At 42.3% G+C, this 26,808-nt stretch overlaps 1 protein-coding gene across 1 annotated transcript in view; it reads right to left on the bottom strand.

Moving 5' to 3' along the window:
* The window catches only part of lrrc75a (leucine rich repeat containing 75A), a 42,905-nt gene extending 16,799 nt beyond the window's left edge, over window positions 1-26,106 (bottom strand). The window contains exons 1-3 of the mRNA XM_079559838.1: window positions 25,477-26,106; window positions 12,898-13,026; window positions 364-476 (exon numbers count right to left, since the gene is read on the bottom strand). Coding sequence (XP_079415964.1) covers window positions 364-476; window positions 12,898-13,026; window positions 25,477-25,734 — 500 coding nt within the window. The 5' untranslated portion in view covers window positions 25,735-26,106. The remainder of the gene's footprint in view (window positions 1-363; window positions 477-12,897; window positions 13,027-25,476) is intronic.
* Between the last annotated feature and the right edge of the window lie 702 nt (window positions 26,107-26,808).

Raw genomic sequence — 26,808 nt, 5'->3', positions numbered from 1 at the left:
CATGGTACAGGCAAGTCCTGAATGCATTCTGTCTACAGCTTTCGGTTTGTTGATGAATATTTTGCAAAACGTTGTTATTTGGTTTATCACGATCAGAAGAAGCTAACAGGCTAACAGGCAAAGCTAACAGTTGGCTAGCGCCACTTTAGCAGTATCTACAGCCAAGTTTGAGCGGGAAAAAATGCAACATGCTACGACACCTGCAGTGGTGCTTGTGGCCTCTAGGGGCAAAAGTTACATATTTTTGCTTTAAGCATGTGAAAGAAGTGGAAGCAAAGAAGAAAAAACAACAACTCAAGGTCTGTTTAAAAACTTAAAAGCAGAGAAATAAGCATAGCATTGTGTCCTTGACTGCAGACTCACCAGGCCTGGGGCTTCCTCTTGAGCAGCCCCTGCCTCCTCCACTGAGAGTGAGGGCTGAGGTGGTAGGTGAGCTGACGACAAACTTTCTCCATGGCTCCCAGAGAATCGCCCTCCTGAAAAGCAAAAAAAAAAACACCATTCAAACAAGTTCATCAGAGGAAGGAGAAAATGCAAAACGGTTTTAAATATAAGGCAACTTGGCAGGGAATGCATTGTGATGGCATCTCCTTGAGTCATTCATGCATGTTTGTGTAGATTTGGGATCTGGATTTCGGTTTCATACCATGCTCCTCCGATATACCCCAAGCTACTCCAGCTGCCCAATGTAACCAGGAAGTGCTCTCCAACCTCTCACTGATCCTTCCTTTGGAAAGCACCGACGGGCAAAAACATCAGCCAAAGCTCCCAGCCAACAAAACGACACGCTGCAGACGGAAAAAGCCTCCTGAGCCGCATTTTCTAACCAACATAGTGTAAAATAGTGTTCAAGATGTATATGCATTCCAGACATTTTTTTTTTTGGCAAATGCAATAACCGTCTCGGCATGTAATGGAAAATATATGTTATACCTTTGACCTAAAACCGCTTGAAAATAGATTCAAACACCAGCAACTCTTCAGCGGAAGCAGCCAAGTAAGTTAATATACAGACTGAATTTACACTCCAGTGAAGCAGGCAATTACTCCCGACACCTTCAATTAACGTCAACTTTCTGATATGACAAACACGGCGAGACATTGGGGACTTGAGCGCTTTCACGGTGCATTGAGTGACTGTGATCACGGCTTGTTCCGAATCGCGCCCGCTCGCTGTAATTTTTGGTTGTTTTCGAGAGAGACGCAGCTGCATTAATGAACTATGACCCCCGTGTTTACACAAGCGCTCGCAAACACTGAGCGTTATGCGCAATTTAGCCCATAATGCGGCGATCTGCTCTCTTGATGTGCAAATTGTAGCCCTCTGGCACCGTGTGACGTCAAATTGAGATGAATCACAGCTGGGGTGAGGCTGTGCGAAATATACTCAATGTGATGTTTGTTTATTTATGGGTCACGTGGAGGGAAATGGGCAGACAATGCAGCATCATGTCTGCGGTGTCACCATATGTGCATCAGTCATTTTATGATCTATCCGCTGGCGGCTGTCGGGGCTGAATGATTTGGGGACAATGTCGCATTGTAATTTCTCTGACAAGCTTTGAAAAGAGCCGTTGCTGTCAAGACGGGCACAAATGAAGAAGAACAAACAACAGAGGAACAGCCAGTTTGGATTTTGGATTTGGTTTATTGAAACGGGCATAAATGTTAAAAAAAACAAAACATTAAACTTGTGTGGCTTATGTCTGTCTGGGCCCCATCTTGTTTTTCTAAACGCAGGCCCTAGACTAGACTTTTGCGCAGACGGATGGTGCAGCGTGGAATCTCTCTGGAACAGTAAGAGGGCTGGTCGGGGTTTGCAGACAACCATGGCGATGCTACAGCAGTGGTCCCTCTCCAAGCATTACCTCCTACAGACCGTACCAAACTGGAATATTTTCCGCGCCTATGGGTAGCGGGGTGTGAGACCAATGGGCGAGGAACACGATTCTCCATGGTCCTCATGGCCGGGAGCTGACATTCCTGCAATACCAGGACGGCTCCAAAAGACACTTTATAAAACTGATTCCAGTTGAGTCTTTGCACCTCCCAAACACTGCTTAAAAGCCTGGCTCTAAAGAGTTTATTTTTTTTCTAAACATTGCTATGACCCGCGTGACAACACTTGTATCATATTTTCAACCACGCTGGTTTTTGTGCAGTAGAATTAAAAGGTTTAAGCCTGAGACTTTGATTGACAGGCCCAGGAGCACTGTGGAGGCTTGTTTCTGCACCGCTCACCTCACGGGTGAAAGGTGAGCTCTGCTGCTATACATGCTATTATGAGGCTTTCACTGTGGTACGCGTTATGCAAGTTAATTGTTGTATATTGTGGCAATGTTACACCACTGAATTGAAACGAATCAGGGAAATGTGGCTCAACCCTTTTCAGGCATTGACAGCTGTTTTTCATAAAACATAGTGCAAAGAAAATGCCATTAATGGTCAAGTAGAAAGTGCAATGTTTCTATTTCTTTACAATTGCTGGAAATGTCCCACCTTCTTTAGAACAACCTCTGTAGGAGCAGACAGCGCAGCCATCATAGATTCTCTCTCGATTGGAGTAATTAATGTGTGTCTGATCCTGTCAGACCTCAGAAGCTAAGCAGGGAAGGCCCTGGCTGGCACTTGGATGGGAGACCGTTTGGGAACACCAGGAAGCCTGGGGGAATGTAGTGAGTGAGTGAGTGGTTGGTGGTCAGAGAGGTCGATGGCACAGACTGGCAGCCTTGCTTCCGTCAGTCAACCCCAGGGCAGCTGTGGCTACAACAGTAGCTTACCACCACCAAGTATGGTATGAATGAATAATAACAACAACAACAACAGTGTAGCGCTTTGAGAAACTTGGTTATACATTGTAAGCACAACACCTCAATATTAAGTCTATGGGGGGTACGCAGATGTTGGTGTTTTGATCTCTCTCAGGACATGGACAGTATTTAACTTACAGTGGGAGAAATAGTTTGTCCTTAATAAGATGTGCAAGGCTGCGCGCACATGTTAATGTAAAGAAGAGAGTGAAGAGGAAGCACACCACACCTTAGTCTACCCCCTTTTTTTCCTAAGTAAGTCAAGCACTACCGGCGAGAGCACTGGTCCTCCGGTGTTTGTACAAAGGAAACCAGATTTGCCTTGAGTAACGCTGCTGTTGCGCAAAATGTCCTTTTTATCCAAAGTGTACTGTAGGTTCAGGTGGAGAGCTCCATGTGAGTGTGGTCAAATAAAAAAACAAAAGAACTAGTGCTGCAGGGAGCAGGTTGTGAGCAGGGCTGAGCAGAAGGGGGTGCCGCCCCTGCCAGGTGACACAGGGAAGCAAACTCCTCCATCTGACTGGCAGAGACAGGAGGAGAGGCCTAACAGAAGGACAGGGACAAGGTTCCAGATTCAGGCTATATATAGTCTGACATTCAAAACATTTCTTAAGGTGAATGAACAAAACGAATCATTTACATGTTTGTTGCCTGTAGAAGTCTGAAAGTTTTACACAGAATTTGACTATTCAAGTTGCAATTTCGATTTCCGACTAGTGAAACCAATTTTGTAATATGAAACCAGAATTAACTTAACTTAACAGTAAATTGAGTAAGTTAAAGTCGTACGTGAGCTTCACCTGTTGCTGCTTCACCTCTGCTCCTTCCTTGAACCAATTTTTGAGACTAGAGATTGAAACATCCCAAAAAAGCTGCAATTTTGTGGGTGCTCTGATCCAGTCATCTCTTTCTATCCAAATATAATGAAATCCAATTCCTGCTTCTTGCCCATCAGCTTAAAACACGCACACATGAAAAAAAGAAAAGAAAAAAAGAAATTCTCCTACAATAACAGGTGCCATGAATTTACCCTGAAACGATACATCTTTTCGTATTAAAATTGTGTCACTGTTTCACTTAATTTATTGTTTTTTGCAAAAATAAACATCTAAAGCAACACTGTGGCTTGATTTGTGCGCAGCTGCCCCCGGTGGCACCGCAACAACCCACTCGGATAATTAAAATGCAAGCGTTCAGGTGGAGACTTCAGCAGATGGGCTTCTCCACACACATAAATATTCAGCTATTGCCTAAACGGCCGAAAACCTGGGAGAACATTCAAGGGCACACTACCAAAGAGCCAATTTTCGAGCAGACAGTATTTGAGAGGAAGAGATATAACATTTGAGAGGAAAAGAGAAACAGCCTTTGGGCACAACTGAGACACAAAACACGGTTCCTTCTTACGGCCAAAATACGTGTTTTAAATAAAGCAAAGCGATGATGGCTTTCGTAGTGAAGCGATGTTCTCTGTTCCTGCAAATGTCCGAAGTGGAAGACACAATGTATTCAATTGTACACTAACTTTGACTGAGAGGAAATTGACTTTTTATGTTGAGTGGCTTCTTTGTTGTGGTGGTATGCAGTGGCGCAGTCGAATGCTCGCCCACCATTAGGATGTTTGTAGAGTCCTCGGGGAAGACACTTCACCCACACTGTGCATTAATCATGATACAAATTGTTGGTAGGACATCTGGTGTGAAAAATGTGTTATGGAAGCCCTGGATGAATGAAAGGGATAAAACCGTGCACAAAGGTCCACAGCTCAGCTCTTGAATAAACTTTACACTGCGCTTACGCTCAGTGCAGCGGCCGATACCAGGTCTCTGCCTGAATAACAGCGAGTCCTGTAAAAAGGCCAAACCAATTTGACCCAATTAGACCACATGACTAATTGGTTCAAATCTCACCCAGAATTGTTGCTATGTCCATTGGCAACAAAATGCATCCATTTCTGTTACACCGGTAGCGACAACAATCTGCCATATTACCATGCATCCAGTTGGAACTGGCAAGGTGCAACCCCAAATGAACTAAAACATCCATAAACGGAAGACTGACCCCCCCCAAAAAAATCAAGCAATTATTACACTTCAAATTTGATCATTTCCATGCTTAGAAATGATGCTTTGAATGGAAAACTAAGCTTTTTATTCAGCCTTTTAAAAAAGAAAAGCAGCTTTTCAATTGATCTGTAGAGACCTCCGGGAAACTGGATTAGATTGCAATACAATTGGTGTCAGAGATGTTATTGAGCACTGGGATGGATATGGATCTTGCTCCCATTTAAAGTGAATCAAATCAACCATTGAAAACAGTATTTACTGTAAGTAAGTAAGTAAGTAAGTAAGTAAGTAAGTAAGTAAGTAAGTAAGTAAGTAAGTAAGGAAGTAAGTAAGTAAGTAAGTAAGTAAGTAAGTAAGTAAGTAGGTAAGTAAGTAAGTAAGTAAGTAAGTAAGTAAGTAAGTAAGTAAGTAAGTAAGTAAGTAAGTAAGTAGGTAAGTAAGTAAGTAAGTAAGTAGGTAAGTAAGTAAGTAAGTAAGTAAGTAAGTAAGTAAGTAAGTAAGTAGGTAAGTAGGTAAGTAAGTAAGTAAGTAAGTAAGTAAGTAAGTAAGTAAGTAAGTAAGTAAGTAGGTAAGTAAGTAAGTAAGTAAGTAAGAAGGTAAGTAAGTAAGTAAGTAAGTGCTTTATTTGTCATTGTACAAGCGTACAATGAAAGAGTGTTCAGTTGTTAGTCCTGAGCCACTGCGACTGAGCCGCGCCTCCACTGTGTGTCAACCTGACCAGCATGTTTTTGGAGGTAGAGGAAACCGTAGCACCCGGAGGAAACCTGGCTAGCTGCCTTCAGTCTCCTCTGTTCCTCTGAAATGGTGCAGCGCCTCCAGGGCCTGTCCCCGTTCCAGAGCATGGCATCCTGCACTGGTCAGCTCCTCCAGCTCCTCCACCTTCCTCTTCCTCCTGCGCAGCTCCCTCCGCTCCACAACAGTCTTTCACCATCTTCTGGGACTAGCAGTTAATCTGTTTTATTCTCCAGTGAACGTCCATTAGCCAGAACAATAGAAGGCATGCGTGGCTTAGCTGTGAGTCTCGCCCGGATACCTCATTGGTCCCCTTTTTGTTTCCTGTTGCGCCTCTTGTGACGCCTCCACTGTGCAGCAGGTGTGTGGGGCTCTTTGTGCCTCTTCAGTGTCTCAGAAGAAGAAATTTGTAGGTCTCAAAGGCTTCTTTAGGACCATTATGGACTCTACAGTAAAATAAAATGATCCTCCCTAAAAACAAGGCACAAAAGTGTCCAGCAAAACCACATGGAACACAGAAACCACAAATGCAGCTCCCAGAAAAAGGCAAAAAGTGAGGTATTGTGGTAGAAATTAAAATATTGTTGACTGGACAGGGCTCTTATCGACAAATAGCCAAATGTTGAAGGAATAGGCCACCGTTTTTACATACTGAGATATGCTCTTACCTTGCTGCGCGGACGTTTTACTCCTCGTATCATTACGCCTCACAATATAGTCCCCCTTTTTATCTGCTTATAAAATCGACACGTTACATTTCTGTGTAAATATACTTCGCATGAAAACACTTCACGTAACTTTATTTAAATAGGGAACACGTGGAAGAGCTTGGTAGCTTCTATCGTGAGCTTTTTTGGAGCTATGTGACATGTGGGAGAGGCTGCGTATGTGCTCCGTTTGCGTGACAGAGCGCACGGACAAAGACCAGACGGGGATATATTAACTCGGCTAAAGTGAGGTAAGAGCATATCTCAGTATGTAAAAACAGTGGCCTATTCCTTTAAGCTTCATGATTTCATATCAGTGTTTGGTCCAGTGTTTCTTGCATCTTACAGCATCATTTAGCTATTTTTAATTTATGTATTCTTTGGAAGTATACAATTTCACATTATTTTGTATACTGCTAGGCCATCACTAATGAATCAAATGAATGACACTTTTGTGCTCAGTGACGTTGCTCTTACTTGAGAAACTCTATTTGTCAACATCACCCATCTCTGCTGCTGTACATACGAGGCCTTCATTTTGGTTCGCAATTATGCAAGTTCATTATTGTATATTGCGGTAAGATGCAATGTCACACCACTGAATTGAAACGAATCAGTTAAATGCAACGTTTAACCCTTTTCAGGTATTGGCAGCTGTTTTTCATGAAACACGGTGCAAAGAAAATGCCACTGATGTCCTTGTAGAAAGTGTAATGTTTCTATTTCTTTACAATTGCTAGATATTGGCCTTGAGTCTTGGATATTGGCCTTGAGTCTTGTTCTGTGTGGAGACGTATACGCACCAGGCTGAAGCGAGGTGCGACCCCGTTCTCCATAAATCAGTTGAATTGAGTTGTGTTGAAGTGTATGGTGCGGTCAATAAAGGCAGCAGCAGCAGCAGCAGCAGCAGCAGCAGCTATGACTTCACCTCAGCCCTAACTCACACGCCCATATTTCAGCAGCACCCTGCCCCTATGAAAGAAATAATCAAGCTTTAAATTAGGAATGAGCAAGGAAGATGCTTACTCACTTTAGCATATGGCTCTGTTGAAAAACCTTCCTCCAGAACTTCATAATTACCGGTCTCTCCGTAATGCTCAGTTTCTTCCCTGTTTGCTTGTGTCTTGTGTCGTCCATAGATCCCCACATCTCTGGAGAGAAGCTTCTGACTGTCTATCTTTCCCTCTCCATCTATCCTTGTTGTTTATCTATCTTCCTCTGCGATACTAACCAACCCCCTGGCGATGGCTGATAGAGTGGGCCTACGCCGTCCGAACACAAACCATTACTTTGCTCCAATTTGTCAGAGTAGTGGCCCCACATGCTCGGGCAAATTACTCCTAAGCACTTCCTCTCTTCGTCAGATGAATCGCTCTAATAATTAAATCTCATTTTTCTTGTTTTAGAGATTGGAGGCATCGCGCCAGGCCAGACCGACAGAGAGACGAGGTAAATGAGGGACTTTAGGAGACGGGAAGAGAGAAAGAATGAAATGAGAGTACTAATCATATATAAGTATTCCTTAATTGTGGTACTGCTACTGTAGCTTCTTACTGCTAACATTATTACCAATACTGCTGCTGCAACTATTTCAGTTAACCTCTGACCCCCCGCCTTAACTGAGCACATTTTCTCCAGTTTGGCTCAACCCAAATCTAAAAGCTTCTCGACTGGAGCCAGAGTAACGCCTCATTTCAAAGCTAAGACCCACAAAACTGATCAAAATGAAAAGACTTTCTTACCACTATTTTGTTGAGTTCTTGTCACTTTTCTTGCTGCTTTTTGGTTGCGTTTTCATCCTCGTTTTTTGTCACTACTTTGACACTTTTTTCAAGAAACTTTTAGATTTGGGTAAAGCCACACTGGAGATTATGTGCCCAGTTAAGGCGGGGGGTTAAGAGGTTAATACAACCTTAATACCCCAAAATACAACATTTGTATTAGGGCTGCACAATATATCGCAGAAAATATCGTATCGCGATATTATGTGATGCAATATCTGTATCGCGAGAAGCCACAATATATCACCAAAGTCTTCATTTGACTGAGACTGACACATTATTTTGCAAAATCCTCCAAAAACACACAATGCGTTGAATAAATGTGTAAATATAAATGTGTAAAAGTTCACTTTTTAGTTAAAGAGACTAGATACAAGTTGGTCATTTTTATACTCACTACTGCCACTTCAGGTCTTACGCGTAACTGCAGTTTCTATATTAAGCTCGTGCATGACAGCACTTCATACGGAACTGAATCAACTTTTTGAGTGACAGTGCAGGGTTTTAGAGGCCGTTGTGGTGAATAGGTCTGGGGATGAAAATACTTGGTTTTAACATTTTTAAACCCTGTATAGTCCCTTTAAACATTTACTTAGTTAAATGTTAGTCTTGTTTTGGTCCTGATGTATTCTTTCTTTAAGTCTTGTTTTGACACAATTTGCTGAAAGACGAATTACTTACGATGGTGTTTAATTGTAATGGAACATATCGTGTTGAAATCTTTTAGTGAAATATCACGATAATATCAATAGCGCGATATTGCACATCCGTATCGCATATTGCAAGTTACTTCAATATCGTACTTACTATGTTACTGTGGTCATACATTATTTGCCCATACTGGTGCAATACGGAGTGGAGCAGTGTAATAGGGGCTAAAAACAACAGTGTCTAACATCAGAGACGAGTCGCTGCAATTTGAGTGCCAAAATGATCAGAAGGAATTGGCTGAATGACTTTAAAAACACGGAGGCGCACTTACTGGATGTTTACCAGATGACATCATGCCGTGAGACCGAGCCTTGATCTCTCAGGACAGTCCCAGCGTAAACATAAAGCTGTCCTCTAACATGCACATAATACAGTAAAAGAAAACGCAATGCGATCAGATATGTTTAATTTGGCTCGAGATCATCCTCCACTTGTTTATCAGACTTCCTCCCATCTCTAACACAACCCTTCCATCTCCATCAAACATACACCACCTCAGTCCCAGATACATCAATGAGGCGTTATCTGCGCCTGGTCGGACGTGTGAATCGGTCATGGTTGAAAAGCACATGCCCAAACCCAGGCTGGAGACGCAGCTGAGGATTTTAACGTCTCCCACTCCCACAAAAGTGTCCAGACTAAAAAAAAAAAAAAAAACTTATTTGGTAGCGACTCAATCTCACGCTTGTACGGCGTGAAGGCACAGACAAAGAATTCAGTTTTACATCACGCACCATCGCTAAGCCCCCGTGTCTTGCAGCATAACGTACACACAGTAGTACCACCTCATTTGTATTTCTACTCACATAACATTGTTTTGTTCGCTGGAGTTACCCCCTCGGCTTTCTCATTTATTTTATGCAGCCAACTTTTGTTAATAAGCTTTACAGTACGTCTGCGCACGGCGAGAACAAAGCCCTCTCCACTCTGGAGCGTCTCCCACGGGCTGCTGTACATAAAGAATACAAAACGCGCTCACAGCTCGTCCTTTTTTCCGGCCGCCCACATGCATTAATGCCCTCGTCTATTCAAAGTGTCGAGGCCTATTCAGTGTTATGGCTTCTGCTGAACCGGAGTGTCCCTGTGTCTGACTCCAGACCTGAGGGCACAACCTGGACCTCTGCTGGTTCAAATGCAGCTTCACGTTCTGACTCATATGGCTAATAGGTAGGTCATTTGCATGAAAGGGGAATTTTAATGCTTTTCTTCCCCATCTCCTCTGTTACCCAACCAGAGGTATAGGAGGTTACACAAATTATGACCTGAATACTAGTTGGTCTTTGTATTCAGTGTTATTTTCAAAGGGTAGCTGTGTAACATAAGTTTTTGCAGTAAATAGTATGAGCGCGCTTTATTTTTATTTTGAGAGTTTGAGATGATCGATCTTTCGCACCCTCGAGGTCAAAGGTGCACAGAAAATAAATGAAACACATAAAAAAGTATATTTATGGTTGTTTGTGCTCTCGTATTGACTGCAATAAACGGCCCCCGTTTAAGTTGCTCCCCGTGAAACCAAACTGTTGCTTAGGAACAACCTATAGATCGGTGTGCACAGTCTGCAAAGGCCCAAACAAGTGAGAAAAGTCCCCAATAAATATTTGAGACGCTGCTCTTGTAATTTTAAATGATAGTGTTTGTAATACTAATTTGTTTGTGCAAATAAATTAGGTTTATTGATTGCAGTAAGAGGCAATGAATGCATGTAGTAAGGTAGAAGGTAAGAAGATTCACTGCAGTTAAATATCACTCACTGATACAGTATGTGCTTAATGTGCTCTGTGGAAAACTGCTGCATTAAACTATATTGCACATCAGAGGCCTTTAGTAAATTGAGCAGCATCAAATATGAAATATGAAATACGAAGTACGAACTGCAGGTAAAGCAAGGCAGAGTAAAATGTGAACAACAAGACAACACCTCTTGTGGGCTGTGTTGCGACTGCCGTTGTCAGAATATATCTGTGGTCAATGAAAGGAATAGTAATTAACGCAGCACAAGCCTCTCTTCTGTAGGAGGAGTTTGGAGCAGTTTGTGAGTGCTTTTGCCATTCAAAGTGAACCGTTTTGCACTTAGAAGGGGGTCTGAACTGCTCCAGTCAGGGTGCCCCTCTACAGCGGGGAGTGGAGAGGTTTAGCTCTGGGACTCACTTTGATAAAGAAATACACATTACTGTGTATTGGCTGGACAAGAGAGAAATACACACTTAAGCAAAAACAACAGGACTTTTAAGCAAAAAAAAAGATGTTATCATTATCTTAATGAAACGCTCTCTCGTTCTTGAGATCAACAGACGTATTCTGTAAGATGTTCCATTAGTGCTGAGCTAACAGCAGAAATAGTTCCGCTTTTCTTCAAGCATTTAAAAAACATCCAACACTAGTTAAACCCACAGTGCTGCATGATGACTTGTTACAATGCAGCGACAATAGCAGAGACATGTGAAACCAAAGCAAAAAGTTGTCAATAAACAGAAAGCTATTTCCCACAGCATAGCCTGACCCAAACATACCACACTAGAGTGATCTGTTAACCTTGACTGGCTGCAAGCTGAGCTCTTACACTATACACATATATGAGAACATATGAGAATCAATCTTGTGCTGCTCCCGCAGATCTGATCTACCTAGCCTAAATGAATACTGATTATCAACACATACCTAAAAACACAAACAAGTTTTAAAACATAATAATTAATAAATAATAAATAGATTTGTATTGTGCTTAATCTGATCAGCAGCAAAATGCTGCTCCAAACGTGTGTCCTTTACTCCAACGATTAAGCCGGAGAAATCCAAGACGAGGGACTGCCGTGTTGTCGCGTCTGGTTCTGTGGTAGGCAATTTCATGTTTTAAATTAATAATGATGATAAAAACAACGTTCGAAAACCGGGCATTGCTTCACTTGCACTTTAACAGATTGGTAATTTTATATAACATAGTTCGAGGCCTGGATAAATCAGCTATTTGCCTACTATTCACCAAAACATCAGAAAATCACAAAAGTAAGATCAATCTGGCTCTTGCCAGGCTAGTGATCTATACCAGCCTGGTCCATATCAAACCCTCGTTCTCATTTCGTGCAAGGGTCTGGATCTTCACAATTGAGCTCCGTTATCATGTGGGAGGGGTGAACTCCTTTGAAACAATTGGATCTGATTTTCGCTTTTTTTCTAGCGTTTGGTCGTGGCGTATGTAATGCACCCGAGTGAGTGAAGCAGCTATCAACACTCTATCATAACTCTATCATAACTCTATCATAACTCTATCATAACTCTATCATAACTCTATCATAACTCTATCATAACTCTATCATAACTCTTGGGAGCATTCCTTGCACATTCCAAGGCTTCCATTGTAATTTGGGAGCCGAGCCAGAACGGATTGAAGAGCTTCGTATCCGCCGCCATTGCCAAACTACAACCCGCAAATTGGCGCAATTGCTTGACGTCACCTACAACCCCCGCCTCCCCGCTCGCTGAATGGTAGGTTGAAAGTCAACCGATGTAACGCGGCCACTGAGAAACCCAGACCCACATGTAGGGAAATGATAATTGATCAGGGTTTAGGATTGGCTAAGTCCAGGCTTGATCTGTACCATACTGTAGTACCTCACTGATCTAATGCTGGATATGAGAAAAAAGGTGCCAAATAATCAGGGCAGTATTTGATTTGTGCATGGCCAAAGAATGTTGCATAATACATTATTGACCAATATTGTTGTTTTGCCTAATTTCCGCTCTCTACTATGGATGCTTTAGCAGCTGATGATCGAAGGCTTTTAACACAGCCGACTCTGCAATTACACACAAGGCCTTTTAATTCACATCTCCATCACGGCTCCTTCCTCCTCCATTATTCATGCGCTCTGTCACTGCAGCCACTCACTCCATGACATGAACAAATACAAGGACACATCAGAGTCCAACAGGGTCATGTGATCCCATAGGGGACCGCAAATTCATACTCCCAATTCAAACGTCCTGCATCTACAACAGCTAAATATTAAGCTTTGATTGACATAATATGAGCTCTGAATCACACAGCATGTTTACCCCAACAGGACATGGTGACATTTTTCGAGTGTCTTACCGTCTTGGGGCAGTGGACGTAGCGGGCCAGGCTGATGATCAGGTCATGTGTGATGGGGTCAACCAGGTTCCTGAAGCTGGCGTATCTGTACAGAACATCATCCAGCGAAGTCGACTCCATGCCCAGGTCCTGTGTAGAAACAATATCAAAAAGATACGGTGGGTCTGTGAAGCTGTAGAGAAAATTCTGCATTGCTCTTATTCCATTTGTTTTAGGGCTCAACTTCCTGCATCGTTGCATTTGAACGCGACATTCTACACAAGGCAGGAAGACAGTGCGAAGCAGAGTGAAATACAAGTGATACTTTAGTTAGCTTTAGCTGAACAGTTCATATGTCAGTCTCCTCTCAAATGCCAATGCTTCTGGGCATGTGCATAGTGATCTGAATCTTTTCTCTCAAAACATTCAGCCCTACTGGTTAGTCCAAGCATATTCCACGTTCAAACATGACAGGCAGAAGAAGGCCACTTAGCCAATTACATTAAAACTCCTGAGACACACCCCAGCATGCCGATGGATGGATGCTTTCTATTTGACATCTAAGGAACAGACGCATTTGCCCGAGCTCAGGAGCACAGGAAAGGCCAGAGACTCCCCTGGCACCGCGAATGTTCACGGTCGGTGGACTTCTGCCAATAGGATTCAGACCAATCCATTAATCTTATACACTCTAGTCCTGCAGTGTCCTCCAGGAAACACCAGTATGAGCGGTATCAGGTATAACTGCATGGTACCTAAATATAGAAGAGGCAAATAACGATAACATTGCCTTAGCTTAGCTCGTATTGTCATAGTAGTAGGTTACAGAAGTGATCTGAGATTAAATCTATCTATCTATTGTCTATACTGGACTCCATATAGCTTTACTTAAAGATAGACAGTAATGGATGGCTGTCAGATGCCCTATATAAATTACACATAGACTACATTGGGTCTTAACACGGATTATGAAAGTAGGACGAAAACGCGATTGAACAAGGACTACAGAAGAACTTTATAGACCAAGTAAATCACAGGGTTTTCCTATTGTTATTTTAAAAACAAACAAAAAACAGTCCATTCACCACTGCTTGCGATGATTTATACTATTTTCCAAACATATCCTTTAGTTTAGGGTTGAGGCCACCGGAAATTGGACCAGATTTGGCCCCCAGGCAGCACTTTGATCACCCATGGTTTAGTAATGTCTTTTTATGACACATAATGGCTATTACAAACAATTACCTCCAGTTTAGACACATGACCCAGTTATTCTGTCAACTCTCTCCGCTCCACTGTCTCTGCCCACTAAAGGAAAATTGCCCTCCTTGTAATTTGATTCAGTGTTGTTGTTTTTTTACATCCTCCATGAACCAAATGACCAAGGACATTTAGGCATCTTTTAAAGGGACTATACAGAGTTTAAAATGTTAAAACTAAGTATTTTCCTCCCCCTACATGTTCCAGCCATGTCTTAAGGTGTAGAATGAGCCCAGACCTGTTCACCACAACTGCCTCTAAAATCCTGCACTGTCAAAAAGGTGTTACTTCGAGTCCGAAGTGCCGTCAATGCACAAGCTTAAAGGGGCTAGATGCAAGTTGGCCATTTTATACTCACTACTGCCACCTCAGGTCTTATGCGTGGCTGCAGCTTCTACATTAAGCTCGTGCTTGACGGCACTTCGGACCCGAAGTAACACCTTTTTGAGTGACAGTGCAGGATTTTAGAGGCAGTTGTGGTGAGCAGGTCTGGGCTCATTCTACACATTCGGACATTGCTGGAACATGTAGATGGAGAACTTAATTTTAACATTTTTAAACTCGTAAACACTTATATTCCCTTTAATATAAAAGGTGCAGTTACACGTATGACATGAGGTGGCAGTAGTGAGTATAAAATGGCCAACTTGCATCTAGCCCCTTTAATGCTCCATAATTATCTGTAACGTCATCAGTCTTTATCATGCTTTTGACCCCCAGTCCATCAATTACAACTCAAATACAATGTGCAACAACTGTGGCCACAACTGCCCTGGAGAAAACTCACCATAGCCACCTTCATACTTAGCCCATACAAGTAACGCATGCACATTCCAGATGCAGTGCATGCTGGGAAGGTACTTATAGAGCGGTTTGCAATGGGATTACCTTGTTTTTGCCTCTGGAAAGTGCACACAATACGATTGTGTTACCACATCTTGGCTGAGGAATTCCTTGGTATTTCAGTAAAGTCGGTATGTCTCTTGTTTTTTCTGTTGCCTTGGTTTCCCTGTGTATTATTAATAGAGCATGTTGATCTTTGCATACATTATCTGTATGCAATTTCTGTCCTTCACACATCTCTATATTCCACACATCAAGGCGTCATACTTAAAAAAGCCCGGTGAGATTAGACAAGATGCTTCAAAGGGCAAAAACCGCAATCTGTTGCAATTTCCCTGGTTCCAAAAAGATATTGAACCCAATATCAGGGTCAGGAAACAATTACCTATGGATTTTAGGCACACATTTTAACATACAAGCGGATGGATTGTTTAAATAGCACTCTTTACTCCCCACTTAAGAAATGTTAGGCCAATATGGGAGTTATTTCATTGTGTTCTTTCAAAGATTAAATTGGATGCTAAAGATAATCAAACACAATTTTACAAGTATAAAATATGCAGAAAACACAGCTACTGTTTTAAAAAGGCACTGCAATTACAATCCAATAAGAGTGGCCTTAGGCTGCATAACGTCTAGCTCAGAACCTCGAAATCAGACCCGGGCCGGCAAGCAATTTAATCCGGCTGCTGCTCATTTTCCATAAAGATATCATTTTTTACGCAATTTCTGTGGCGATTTACAGAGTCGCACCTCTTAGAGTAGCGGTGTGTTGGCGTCGTGACCAGCACCTGACAGAGCGGGCTCAACATGGCTCAGCCTCGGTCAAACGGAGTGCAAAGATAAACTACTTTTGGACAGAATGATGGATGTCACAAAACAGAAGCATTGTCTGCGCAGAGAATTTGCTATCGCTGAGAGTGAGGCAGGACTCCTGACGGGACACGGCGGTGGACGTCTCGTGAACTCAAGGTAAGAGACAGCCATAGCCGATGCGTTTGCAAAGCGGATTAAATAATGTCTTATTATTTTAGTGCATCGCGTCCCTTCCCCTTTGACTCTTTCGCTTGCAAAGAGAAGTTCAGCGGTGTTCTCTGTGCGATGGTAGAAGTTAACGAGGATAAGAGCGGCTGAAGTTGAATAAATAAAGATGCACACACACGTTTTTTTCATAAAGTCTGGACACAGACAGGAGCCTGATCAGCCTCTGTCCTCACAGCTGTAGGACCGAGAGACGTGCTGTTTGAGGATCAGAGTTTTGGGGAAGACCTTATTCCTCCCCTGTAGCCTTGTCTTGTTTATTTCCGCAGTAGATTTCTTACATGTGGTTTAGTCCTTGCTTGGTACGGCTAAATATCTACAGAAAATGACAGTTCTAAATACCAGTATCAGCTAGCCTATTCAAAATACATAATTTTGTGTAATTTACAACAAGATAAAGTTGAGCAGAATAAGTTAGAGTTATTGAGGTCAGGTTTCTTAGGTGGCCCCTTGTGAAAATGAATTGCCTGCCCTTGCTCTAAATGTAGCTACTACACTGTAGCCGCTGCCTTTTATGGAGGCATATGGAGGCTTTGTCAGCGCTACTGATTTTTTCATTATTATTATTTATCTGCAGGCTGACTATAAACCAATCTAGTAGGGAGGAGTTTGTACTGCTGGCTTCTGGAAGTCTTTTCCAGCCTGCATTAAATGTAGGGCACTTTTTGGTAACGTTGGGACAGTTGGGAGTTTTTTTCTATTGTGGACAACGCCTATGGGGTTTGGTGGATTTTTCTATAATCCATAATGGTCCAGAAGAAAGCAGCTTTGTAAAAGAAAACACAAAGCTAAACCCATTTGAGACCTACACATTTCTTCTTCTGAGACACTGAAGAGGCACCGAGGGCCCCCACAGCTGCAGCACTGTGGAGGCGTCACAAGAGGAGCTGCAGGAAACAAAAAAGGGACAAACGAGGAGGAATTTGTGTGAGACTCACAGCTAAGCCACAAATGCCTTCTATTGTTCTGGCTAATGGACGTTCACTGGAAAATAAAACAGATTAACTGCTAAGCTCTTCCCAGAAGATGGTGAAAGACTGTTGTGGAGCGGAGGGAGCTGCGCAGGAGCTTATATTTAGCTATATGGCAGCAAGCCAGGTTTCCTCCGGGTGCTACGGTTTCCCCGAACTCCAAAAACATGCTGGTCAGGTTGGCCCACAGTGGCAGCGGATCAGGACAAACACCTGAACACAATGTCATTGTACGGTTGACAATAAAGCACTTACTAGCCAATAAAGCCTTATTGGTTGTTCCACCCCAAGAGGCTTCGCCAGTATTAATATCATTATTGTTTCGACTGGAATAGATTGGAATATGTTCAATCTTCTGCTGAACGATCGTAAGATGCTGACAAAGTCTCTTGGGGTAAGAGAGGGTGAAATGTCCACAGCACTTAAACAATCCAGCAGAGTGGACGGCTATAGAACTTTTGTCAGTACAAAATCCTACATACATCCTTAAAGCCTCATCTTTCTCAAAGCAGTTAGCGACAGAGGGAAGCCATGGCACCTCCCCTCCCTCCTCCCCGCACAGTCAGGTATGAGTCACTAAGGTTTGGCCCTTTGTCTGCTGTGGGAGCGGCTGAGCAATAATGACGACAGCTTTGAATGAACGGCTTTAATCAGCTGCTGTTTCCATAGAGGAGCACGGACTCAACAGGTGCGGGGTAGAGACGGACACGCGGGGTGATAATAATAACCCTGCCTAATGAATGTTTGCAATAAACGCCAAAAATAGTCCTGAATCCAACTCCTGTCAGAACAAAGGACTGTCAATCACTGCATCATGTGGGGGGGGGGCATGTATCGGGCTACAACTTGGTCTGTGTGAAGTCTACTACAGATACTTCCACCAAAAATGCATATATGTACACACAGACAAATGTGAACACAACATTTTAGTTTTGCATGTATGTAGATACATTTGTGTGCCTCGAAAATGCTGCAGATACGTCTTCCAGCTGGAACTTCTGCTAGCTTCATTATCCTATCCAACAGGAATAGTCAGTGCATACTTGAGATCTCACATTTTTTAACAGTTTGGTTATTTTTTTTCAACTCTTCTGCCAGTATGGTTGGTCATCATAGGTACGTCCATAGCACAAAGAACATGGTGAAATGTCCCCCGACACTGGCCTTGGCAGTTTCCTGGGGGCCAGGAAAAATAGTTTTCTCTTTCTTGTTTCAAGAAGTTTACAAATACATCCTTTTCCTTATCATATGTTTGCATTATGTTGCCAATCATGGTCAGCTTCAGGTTCTGCTTTAAAAAGTGCATGTATAGTACGCTCCAAGCCAAATGAAGAGGCATTCTGTCGGATATTATCCAACAGAATAGATATTGCATTATGGCTAAATAAGGCGTAGTTATCATAAAGTGTTACCGCAACTTCATCCAAGCCTAGTTGAAAAAACAAAACAAAATGATTGTACTCAGTAAAAGTGGAAAATAACTGTGCCCTGACTGTGCCTAGACTCATTATTTTCCACTTGTAATAAAATCTAAATAGCTATTGAAATTTGAATATATATATACGGCAATGCAATCCTCGGTAAAAACGGCAATTGCTACTCAGAAATGTAACAGTGTGACATAATCCCTACAGCCATACAAAATGACGTTAGTGAGGGTCTCCAGCTGCAATGGCCAGTGAGAATGGCCTCTGATGAAAAAGGAGCTAAATCAAAATTCACGATCCCTTTCAGCAGACGGACCGAAGCACACACTCAGAACACACACATGTACACATGCACAGTACACATGCACAGTACACATGCACAGTACACATGCACAGTACACATGCACAGTACACATGCACAGCACACATGCACAGCACACAGGAGGAAACCGCATGTGCTCTCCGCTCATTATGAACGGCCCACGCTAATTAACTGTGGGCCACTTCAAAGAGTCCGGAGTCCAGCTGAAGACCACTGGCACAGTCAAGGTGTCGTCCGAGTTTGGCCCAGAAAGTCCGCTTCGAGTCCAGGTCTTTTGGGGGGTTCAGATCGGCTTTCGACCAAGAGCTAGTCCAGATTTGGTCCAAGTCAAATCTACGACCACAAATCTCATCAATGTTTAGTCCAAGCTCTAGTCCGCATGTAGTCCAGGGCTCATCCGTATCCAGTCCTGGTAAATGGCAGAGGGCTCTGAGGATCCACGTGACCTTTATTAAAGATCATGTCAGACTTTTATCATGGATTTCAATTAAGGCTCGACTGAAGGGACGTGCAGTCTGAGAGAAGTAAGGATTTATGTGCCAGGCATCCTTAATTTAATAAATAAATAAATGCTGTTGTTGATTTGTCTTGGGGGGAAAACAAAATAATCATAAACTGTCATATTCATTGTTGCTGTTTTGTATTGCTGGCAACAGTACAATCCAACATGTTATGTAGTGTGCCATTAAATACCATATAAAAAGACAACAGATTTAAGGAAGGCTTTCTTAGACATGGCAACCAAAAGTTCTCACATCTACAGGTATAATCTACAGACACAAAAGTCAATACAGTCTCATCATCCAATCTTTCTGCCATTAAGTGTCATGGATTTCATCTTTTTGAAAACAGTGAAAAGGTTAAACGCTGAACACGGCGCTGAATGAAAGGAAAAGAAGGAGTCTGATTAAGAAAGTGAATGAGCCGACCACAGGCAACTGCAGCCACAACAAGACAGGACAATTGGATCAATGAGCCAGCACTAAGACCCGCTAGTGTTAGTAGCAGTAGGAACAACATTTCCAAGCCCCTGCAACCAGTGTGCGAAATATAAAAAATGTAGATCGTGTTTGCTCAGAGCCTCTCTCTTCTGTAATTGCCTCTATCTGATGCCGGCCACCCTCCGTGCGCTGTGTACTCATCAGCTCCAGAACAACTGTACAGACCATCATTAACACAGACCTAATGTTTAATTCATTGGTGCTTCATGACAAAAAACATCTGAATTCAGTCTCGTTTGTCATTTCCTGTCAGGGCCTATTCCAGCGACGACAGACCTGAAGTGTGTCACTTACTCTCTGAATACATAGTCGGGTCAGTGACTGAAAGCGTGAAAAGTTTCAAATGAGCTTTGAAAAGTATCAGACCCGACCATCTATTCCTTAGAAGAGGCTGTGCATTATCCCAATGATGCGGAACCGTTTTCCATGGCTCTAATCCTAATAACAGCAGTGAGAAATCCTCCATAGGTCAGAGAGAGACTTGACCCACTGTAGAAACTCTTTGGATCAGAGCTAAGCCGAGAAATAGACATGGGCACACAATGTAACTTACTCTATAAGGAAAAAGCCCTATAATAGGCTTCATTCTGACCTTTTTTCAGTACTTCAGGAAACGTTGGCAGTGGTATTTCACATTTTCATCTCTCTGGCAGAGGGGGGAACTAAGAGATAATTCATATAAAGCTAAAAACACCAGCAGCCAGAGAATAAGTTAGTGGACGCAACTTGAGTGCTGCAAGGATCTGAATGGTTACGCTGTCTGGATGTACTTTTTTAATTTCAAAACAATAATCTAGAGCCTCGACTCAGATGGTAATCCCAAGCTCTCACATAGAAAACCGAGGTGTCCTTCAGGCCTAAACCTATTTACTACGAGTGAGCGTTTCCTATTGATTCAGGGATTAAAATTTATGAATATATGATAAGGGAAAGCAGCGGTGACAAAGGCAGCGGAGGGAAATCTCAAGTGCCTCCGAACCGCACACAATAAAAGGGATTTGTGAGTGTGTACATAAGCATGGAGCTGTATTCCCTGTGGCTGACTCATTGGAGGATAAGCACTTCGCAGGAGCAGTGTCCTTGTGTACAGTGCTGTGTACGGCACAGCGGATTATATATAAATGAAGTGGTGCATTCACTGGGAGGAGATCAAAGGAAACTGGGCAGTGTGGGAGCAGAGATGTAAGAGTAGAAAACCATAGTAGTCAGAAGATGTTTCAAAGCAACGGAAAAAGATGAAGAGCAAGCGCTACAAACAAGTGAGGGGAAGACTGTGCGGAAATCAGGTTTCTATGCTTAGGTAGAAAATTTAACTCCAAAAGTATTTTATTGCAACAAAACTGCTGCCTGCTGTGGAAAACGACTCTCACTATGATCCATCGTGTACAGTTTGTGTTGATGTACGTTAGGAACGAATCCATTTCCGTGAGTGGGCAGGGTTTGCCTTTGCCAACAACAATATGCGCTTTTATACTTATTAATACGTCGGCATCAAAACCCGAAGAAAGCTGTTTAGCTACTGTGCATTTTAAACTTGGTTAAGCAAAGCATCTGATCCAATCGGGGACACATTCGGGGACACACAAGAAGGATATGATATGATTGATATTAATGCATTAATGTTATTCACATATCAATCTGACTCTTGCTGCTGCTGCTACAGCCACAAAAGATTTAATGTGAATGATAGCTACTAGTCTTACTAAGCTGACAGCAGCATTTCACCTCTTAATCCCCACCGGAACCGAGCACATTTTCTCCTGTTTGACTTTACCCTATATCTAAAAGTTTCTTGAAGAAAGTGTCAAAATAGTGTCAAAAACAAACAAACAACAAAAAAACACAATGAAACAATTAAAAAAGACAAAACAAAACAAAAACGCTTAAAAAAAACGCGGTGGGAAAAAAGTTACGATCAGTTTTGTAGGTCTTTCATTTGAGGAATTACACTGTTGCTCTCCAGTCGAGAAGCTTATCGAGTTGGGTAAAGCTGAACTGGGGAAAATGCACTTGGTTAAGGTGGAAGTTAAGAGGTTAAAGAAATATCTAACATACGGTGCAGAGAAAACGACGTAAGTACACCGTCTTGAATTTCTCACATTTGTGCCTAAATTGGGCACTAAATGTGGTCTGATCTTCATCACAATCACTGGAATGATTTAACAGTGTCTGCCTGAACTAATACCACCCATATTTTATTTTTATTGGTCATAACATGCAAACATCCACAGGAGAGCGAGGAATAAGTAAGTACACCGCCTGAATCTCACTGAATTTATCCGCCATCCCCAGTGTGAAGTTTGGTACAGGGAAAATCATGGTGCGGGGCTGTTTTGTTGCCTCAGGGCCAGGACAACGCGCTATCATCAATAGACATTTTTTGCAGAAAGACAGACATTCACAACCGCACGTGAATAAATAAGTGAACACTTGTATTAAATATCTGTCTGACTCTTCTTTTGCAGCAATAACTGATTTTCTGTTGCAGATGAGATGCTCACAACGATCAGGATGAATCTTGCCGCAGTTCAGCGAGATTCAGGTGGTGTACTTACTTATTCCACGCTCTCCTGTGAATGTTTACATGTTGTGGCCAATAAGCACATGATCAAATGTAAATGTTTGGGTGGTGTTAGTTCAGGTAGACACTGTTTAATCATTCCTGTGATTTTGATGAAAATCAGACCACATTTAGTGACTAACTTAGGCAGAAATGTATGACGGTGTACTTACGTTTTCTCGGCACTGTAAATGTAATAGTAAATAAAGCACTTTTTTGTTAAAAAGTTGTATTAAATCACCAATACACTCGCTTATCTATTAATTTTAAGGCAGGAAACTATTGCTGCTATTGCTGCTATGTCTGAAGCTTGGAAAAGTTACTTGCAGGGTGTCCTCTTTTTGTCCTCTTCACTAATTACATTTAGTCAGCTTCTAAACCCAGACTATATAGTGTTTAAAAAAACTTCCATATATTCATTCATTCGATTTCTTAAACCCTCCAATTCAACCGGTGGCATTACTCTCATTCCCCTGCCTCTATCCCTCACACACGGCTCTCAGCAATGCCAAGAGCAGCTGCAGCAGAAGTCCAGCCAAGCCTCTCTAATGTCCTGAAAGATCGACAGAAAGCCCATAAATACCAACAGCACTGTCTCCACGGTGCAGCAGCCTCTGAAAACAAGCCAGTCGCCGTCAGACATAAACGACCAGCAGTCGCACAGAAAGAGGGAGAGACGGACAGTGGTCTGGGCGGGAAGGTGTGTCAGTGCGACAATATCCATGTGCCAGTGAAATGAAGAACCAAAGGGAGGCGCTGATGGAACAGCTTGTGCAATCAATTTTGGTTAAGTAAATAAAAATGTGCAAAGAAACAGCGAGTGAGGTTAGGTAATTCAACTACTATGGATTGGCAAGTTTCTAAATGGAGGTACTACTGAATAAGTTATGTGAGTCGATCTGTTTGCATCGGCTTTCCAAAATGAGGGTCAGGCATTTCGATTGTACTTCCATGTCTTTCAATGATGGACTTAGACGAGACTTAATGATTGCATTAACCAGCGTGCCGCCTCGACACCTCTCGATCTCTTTGACTTAATCCTCTCGACGCGAAGTAAAAACACACGTAATGGCTTCACTGCAGCCGTAACGTGAAGGGGAGAAGAGGGGGGAGAGTGGGAGGGGGATCAGGAAGTGAAGCTATACAGGATTGTTTTAGATCAATATTGCATTTTCTAACCAACAAAGTGTAAGATAGTGTTTGACATTATTACCAAAATACACACAAAAAGGATTCAATTGTGATGTTTGGATTAGTTTTTTTCTTTTGTACTGCCATGAAGGCGATATAGTATATACTGTATATGACATACACTTTAGAAAGCACTAAAGAGCGCAACATTATCTATAATAGAATGATCTACACTTAATAAAGTGGCCTGAACCTGAACCCTGAATGTTCAATTCACACAATATACACACTGAATATTAGTGCAGCAACGATTATTTCGATTAATCTACCAATTATTTTTAAGATTAATCGATCAATCACTTGGCGGTGAATGGTATTTTTTCCATTTTTTATCACATAAAGCTAAAGTGGCTCCGCTTGAGGACATGTTGATGGAGTAAACTTTAAGTAACTGTTTGTTGGAGGCTCTTGGTGCTAATTCAAGAGCCTCCAACATTTTTAGGACCCCCATGAAAACGAGATGATTCATCTCTTGGGGCTGATGATCCTCTAATAAAATGTTCATGAATAAATTCTGCTTTCCGATTGGATGAGATACAGAGAGATACTTATGAAATTTACAATGTACAAAACACTACAGACCCTTACCATAAAAACAAAGCAAGTTTTCATAAAAATACAACTTTTTTTTGGCTCTATTTTACTCTGTGTGAACAAGAAAACGATTAATCGATTAGCTAAAATCGATTAGTTGTCGATTAATCAATTAGTTGTTTCAGCCCTACTGAATATGGGCCTATTGTGGTACTGTATGTAATAGTCATTGTATTGCCTTCGTGGGTCCAGCATTTTTGTGACAAACAACAAGTGAGGAAAATACAAATACAGTGCTGTCGATCTCGTGATTTACAGGGTTCAAACTTAGTGTTTTTCCTAACACAACCACCACCACCACTGCTTCTTGTATGAATTATTGACGACACAGTCAGAGTAGCTAGTGAACAGGACGAACCATTCTGTGTGGGATTAAACGTTCTTTCTGTGTGTTACAGAATTAACAATGGTGTTTGAGAGGATAGATGAAGAATAAGCAGCAGTCTGGATGTCTTATACAGGAGAAGTTTATTTACCATCGGTACAGGCCCCGGAGACATGAACTCGAGACATTGCGCTGGTCCTACCATTCAAGTCTGTCTATGCTTCCACAGACAAGGGATAAATCCCCTCTCAGAGCGTCATACTGATACGCAGGCAAACATTCAGTGGCTGAGAGTCTGAGCACCACAGTCAAGGCGATTTAATGTTATCCTCTAACACTGTGATAAGTTGGATTTCTCCCCATCAGGTTAAAACATGCACTATACACTACAAAAAGTGAATATCAAGCATTGGCTTAAATGACTTGAATTGAGGAAATGTGTCTTGTTTTGAGCGGTTTTCACTCATTTAGACACTTTTCCTGATCGGACCAAGTTTCCTTTGCTTGTTTGAGGACGTTTCAGACCAGTTCTAGGGTAAATCTCGCTTGAAATAAGAAAGTAAAATTGCCAATGGGATAAGACCAATGTTCTTACCCCATTGGCAAATAAAATGACCTGAAATAAGGACGAAATGTATCGAAACGAGTCAGAAACATCTCAGAACAAGTGAAATAATCTAGGACAAATGCCCAACAACTTCTTAACTAGTCAAAACAACAAATTGAGATGTTTATACTGATCTAGTTAAATACTTTTTGCAGTGTAGGTTAAGGTAGGTACCCCAACCATAAACCTAGCTCATGGTCTGGACATGGGTTTCTACCCCAGCGGCACTGGAGGATGGGTCAGAATGCAGAAGACAAATAAGGAGACAGTTAAGTTTACTCTGACTTTAAAATAGCAATAAAACAATAAAACGTATATTTACAAATATTCCTCGACTCAACCCAATCCAGTTGACGATGTTAAAACTTCTACTATGATGTAAAATTCCCTGTATGACAGTGAGAGGCTAAATAAAGAGACTCAACCTTAGTCTTAAGTATTCACATGGCGTGAGTTACCTGTCGCAGCGTCTTCAGCATCTCTGTGGCCTCGTCGTGTTTGCCCTGCTTGGCCAGGAGCATCATCTCCTGTATCATCCCGATGCGGCGCTGGTAAGGCGGCGGGGGTGTCGTCCCGCTTCGGTTCAGCCTGTCCCCGGACTTTAGCATCAGCGAAGCCAGTATGTCGCCCCCGCGCTCCTTGGTGGGGGTCCGCTTCCAGCTGTGTTGAGGACTGGGCCCCGCAGAATCCTGTCCTTTGGTTTGCTTGGCTCCCATAGTGCCGCCTGCGCTGTGAGCTGTGATAACGAGCGGCGCCTATGAATGTTTCATACGCTTTGGTCAGGAGAAAGTTAGCAGGTGGCAAACAGGGCCTGAAATACCCATTAGTGTCGGGACGCACGGCTCTTTAATGGGAACCGAACCTTTGAGATCCCTTTCCCATTTCAAACCGTTGTTGAAAAGTCTGGCTCATTTTTAGACATGTTTACAGAAGCTGGCGTGACAGTTCGTTCAGTTTATCTGAGAAATATTTGCCGAGTCACGTCATGTACTCAAAATGATTCAGAACTTGGAGTGAATAAAAGTTTGTGCCACAATTAAAGGAAACAGGCCACAAGGCTATGCCAATGAATTGTTAGAGGAAAAGGTTTTGACGCTGCCTCCTCTGCTGTGAAGCCGTTTTTGTATTTGTTCCGTCACATCAGAGAAAAAGTGCTTATAAATTGAAGAGAAACATGCCGCTCATCACTGCAGCTTCTAAAAGGCATGGCATTAAGACAAAGGGGCGAGAGGACTGCATTTCCAGATGATAGTGTAAGAGAGCCGCAGTACTGGTTTTCTGAAAAAGAGAAAAGAGAGACATTACTATCATTATAGTGGTTTAAGTGTCTTCCACAATTCAATTAAAATCTCCTGAATCACTGATGCACTGAAGCTTGTTGGACAAAGCGCTCGGAAACAACAACAAAACAACCTACTACGTGTAGCAGCAAATATGCCAAACGATTTACTGTTTTCAAGAAAGGACTGTTTTATGATCACGCTTTAATTTGAATGATATTCAGAAGGTCCTATCCCGCTCACTATGGGTCTTAAAATGAAAGCAATCTAAAACTGGCTCACGAGCACCACCTGAGGAAGTCCTGGACTAAAAGCTCACGGACGGAAGAATAAACAACCTGTTTACCCCAGTTTCCATGGAGAAGTGCACTGGTGTCCTATGACAAAATGGATGTCAAGAGTAAGAACATATTGTTGTGATGGTTGAGTTTAATTGACTGTTGCTGTGGCGACTAAGTGCAGGCACAACACATGATTTCACATCAGTATATCGCTATAAGCCATCTTTTC

Source organism: Gobius niger, assembly GCF_951799975.1.
Source record: "Gobius niger genome assembly, chromosome: 1".
NCBI classification, from domain to species: domain Eukaryota; kingdom Metazoa; phylum Chordata; class Actinopteri; order Gobiiformes; family Gobiidae; genus Gobius; species Gobius niger.
Note: the sequence above shows the minus strand (reverse complement) of the source record. Positions and strands in the feature narration are given on the sequence as shown.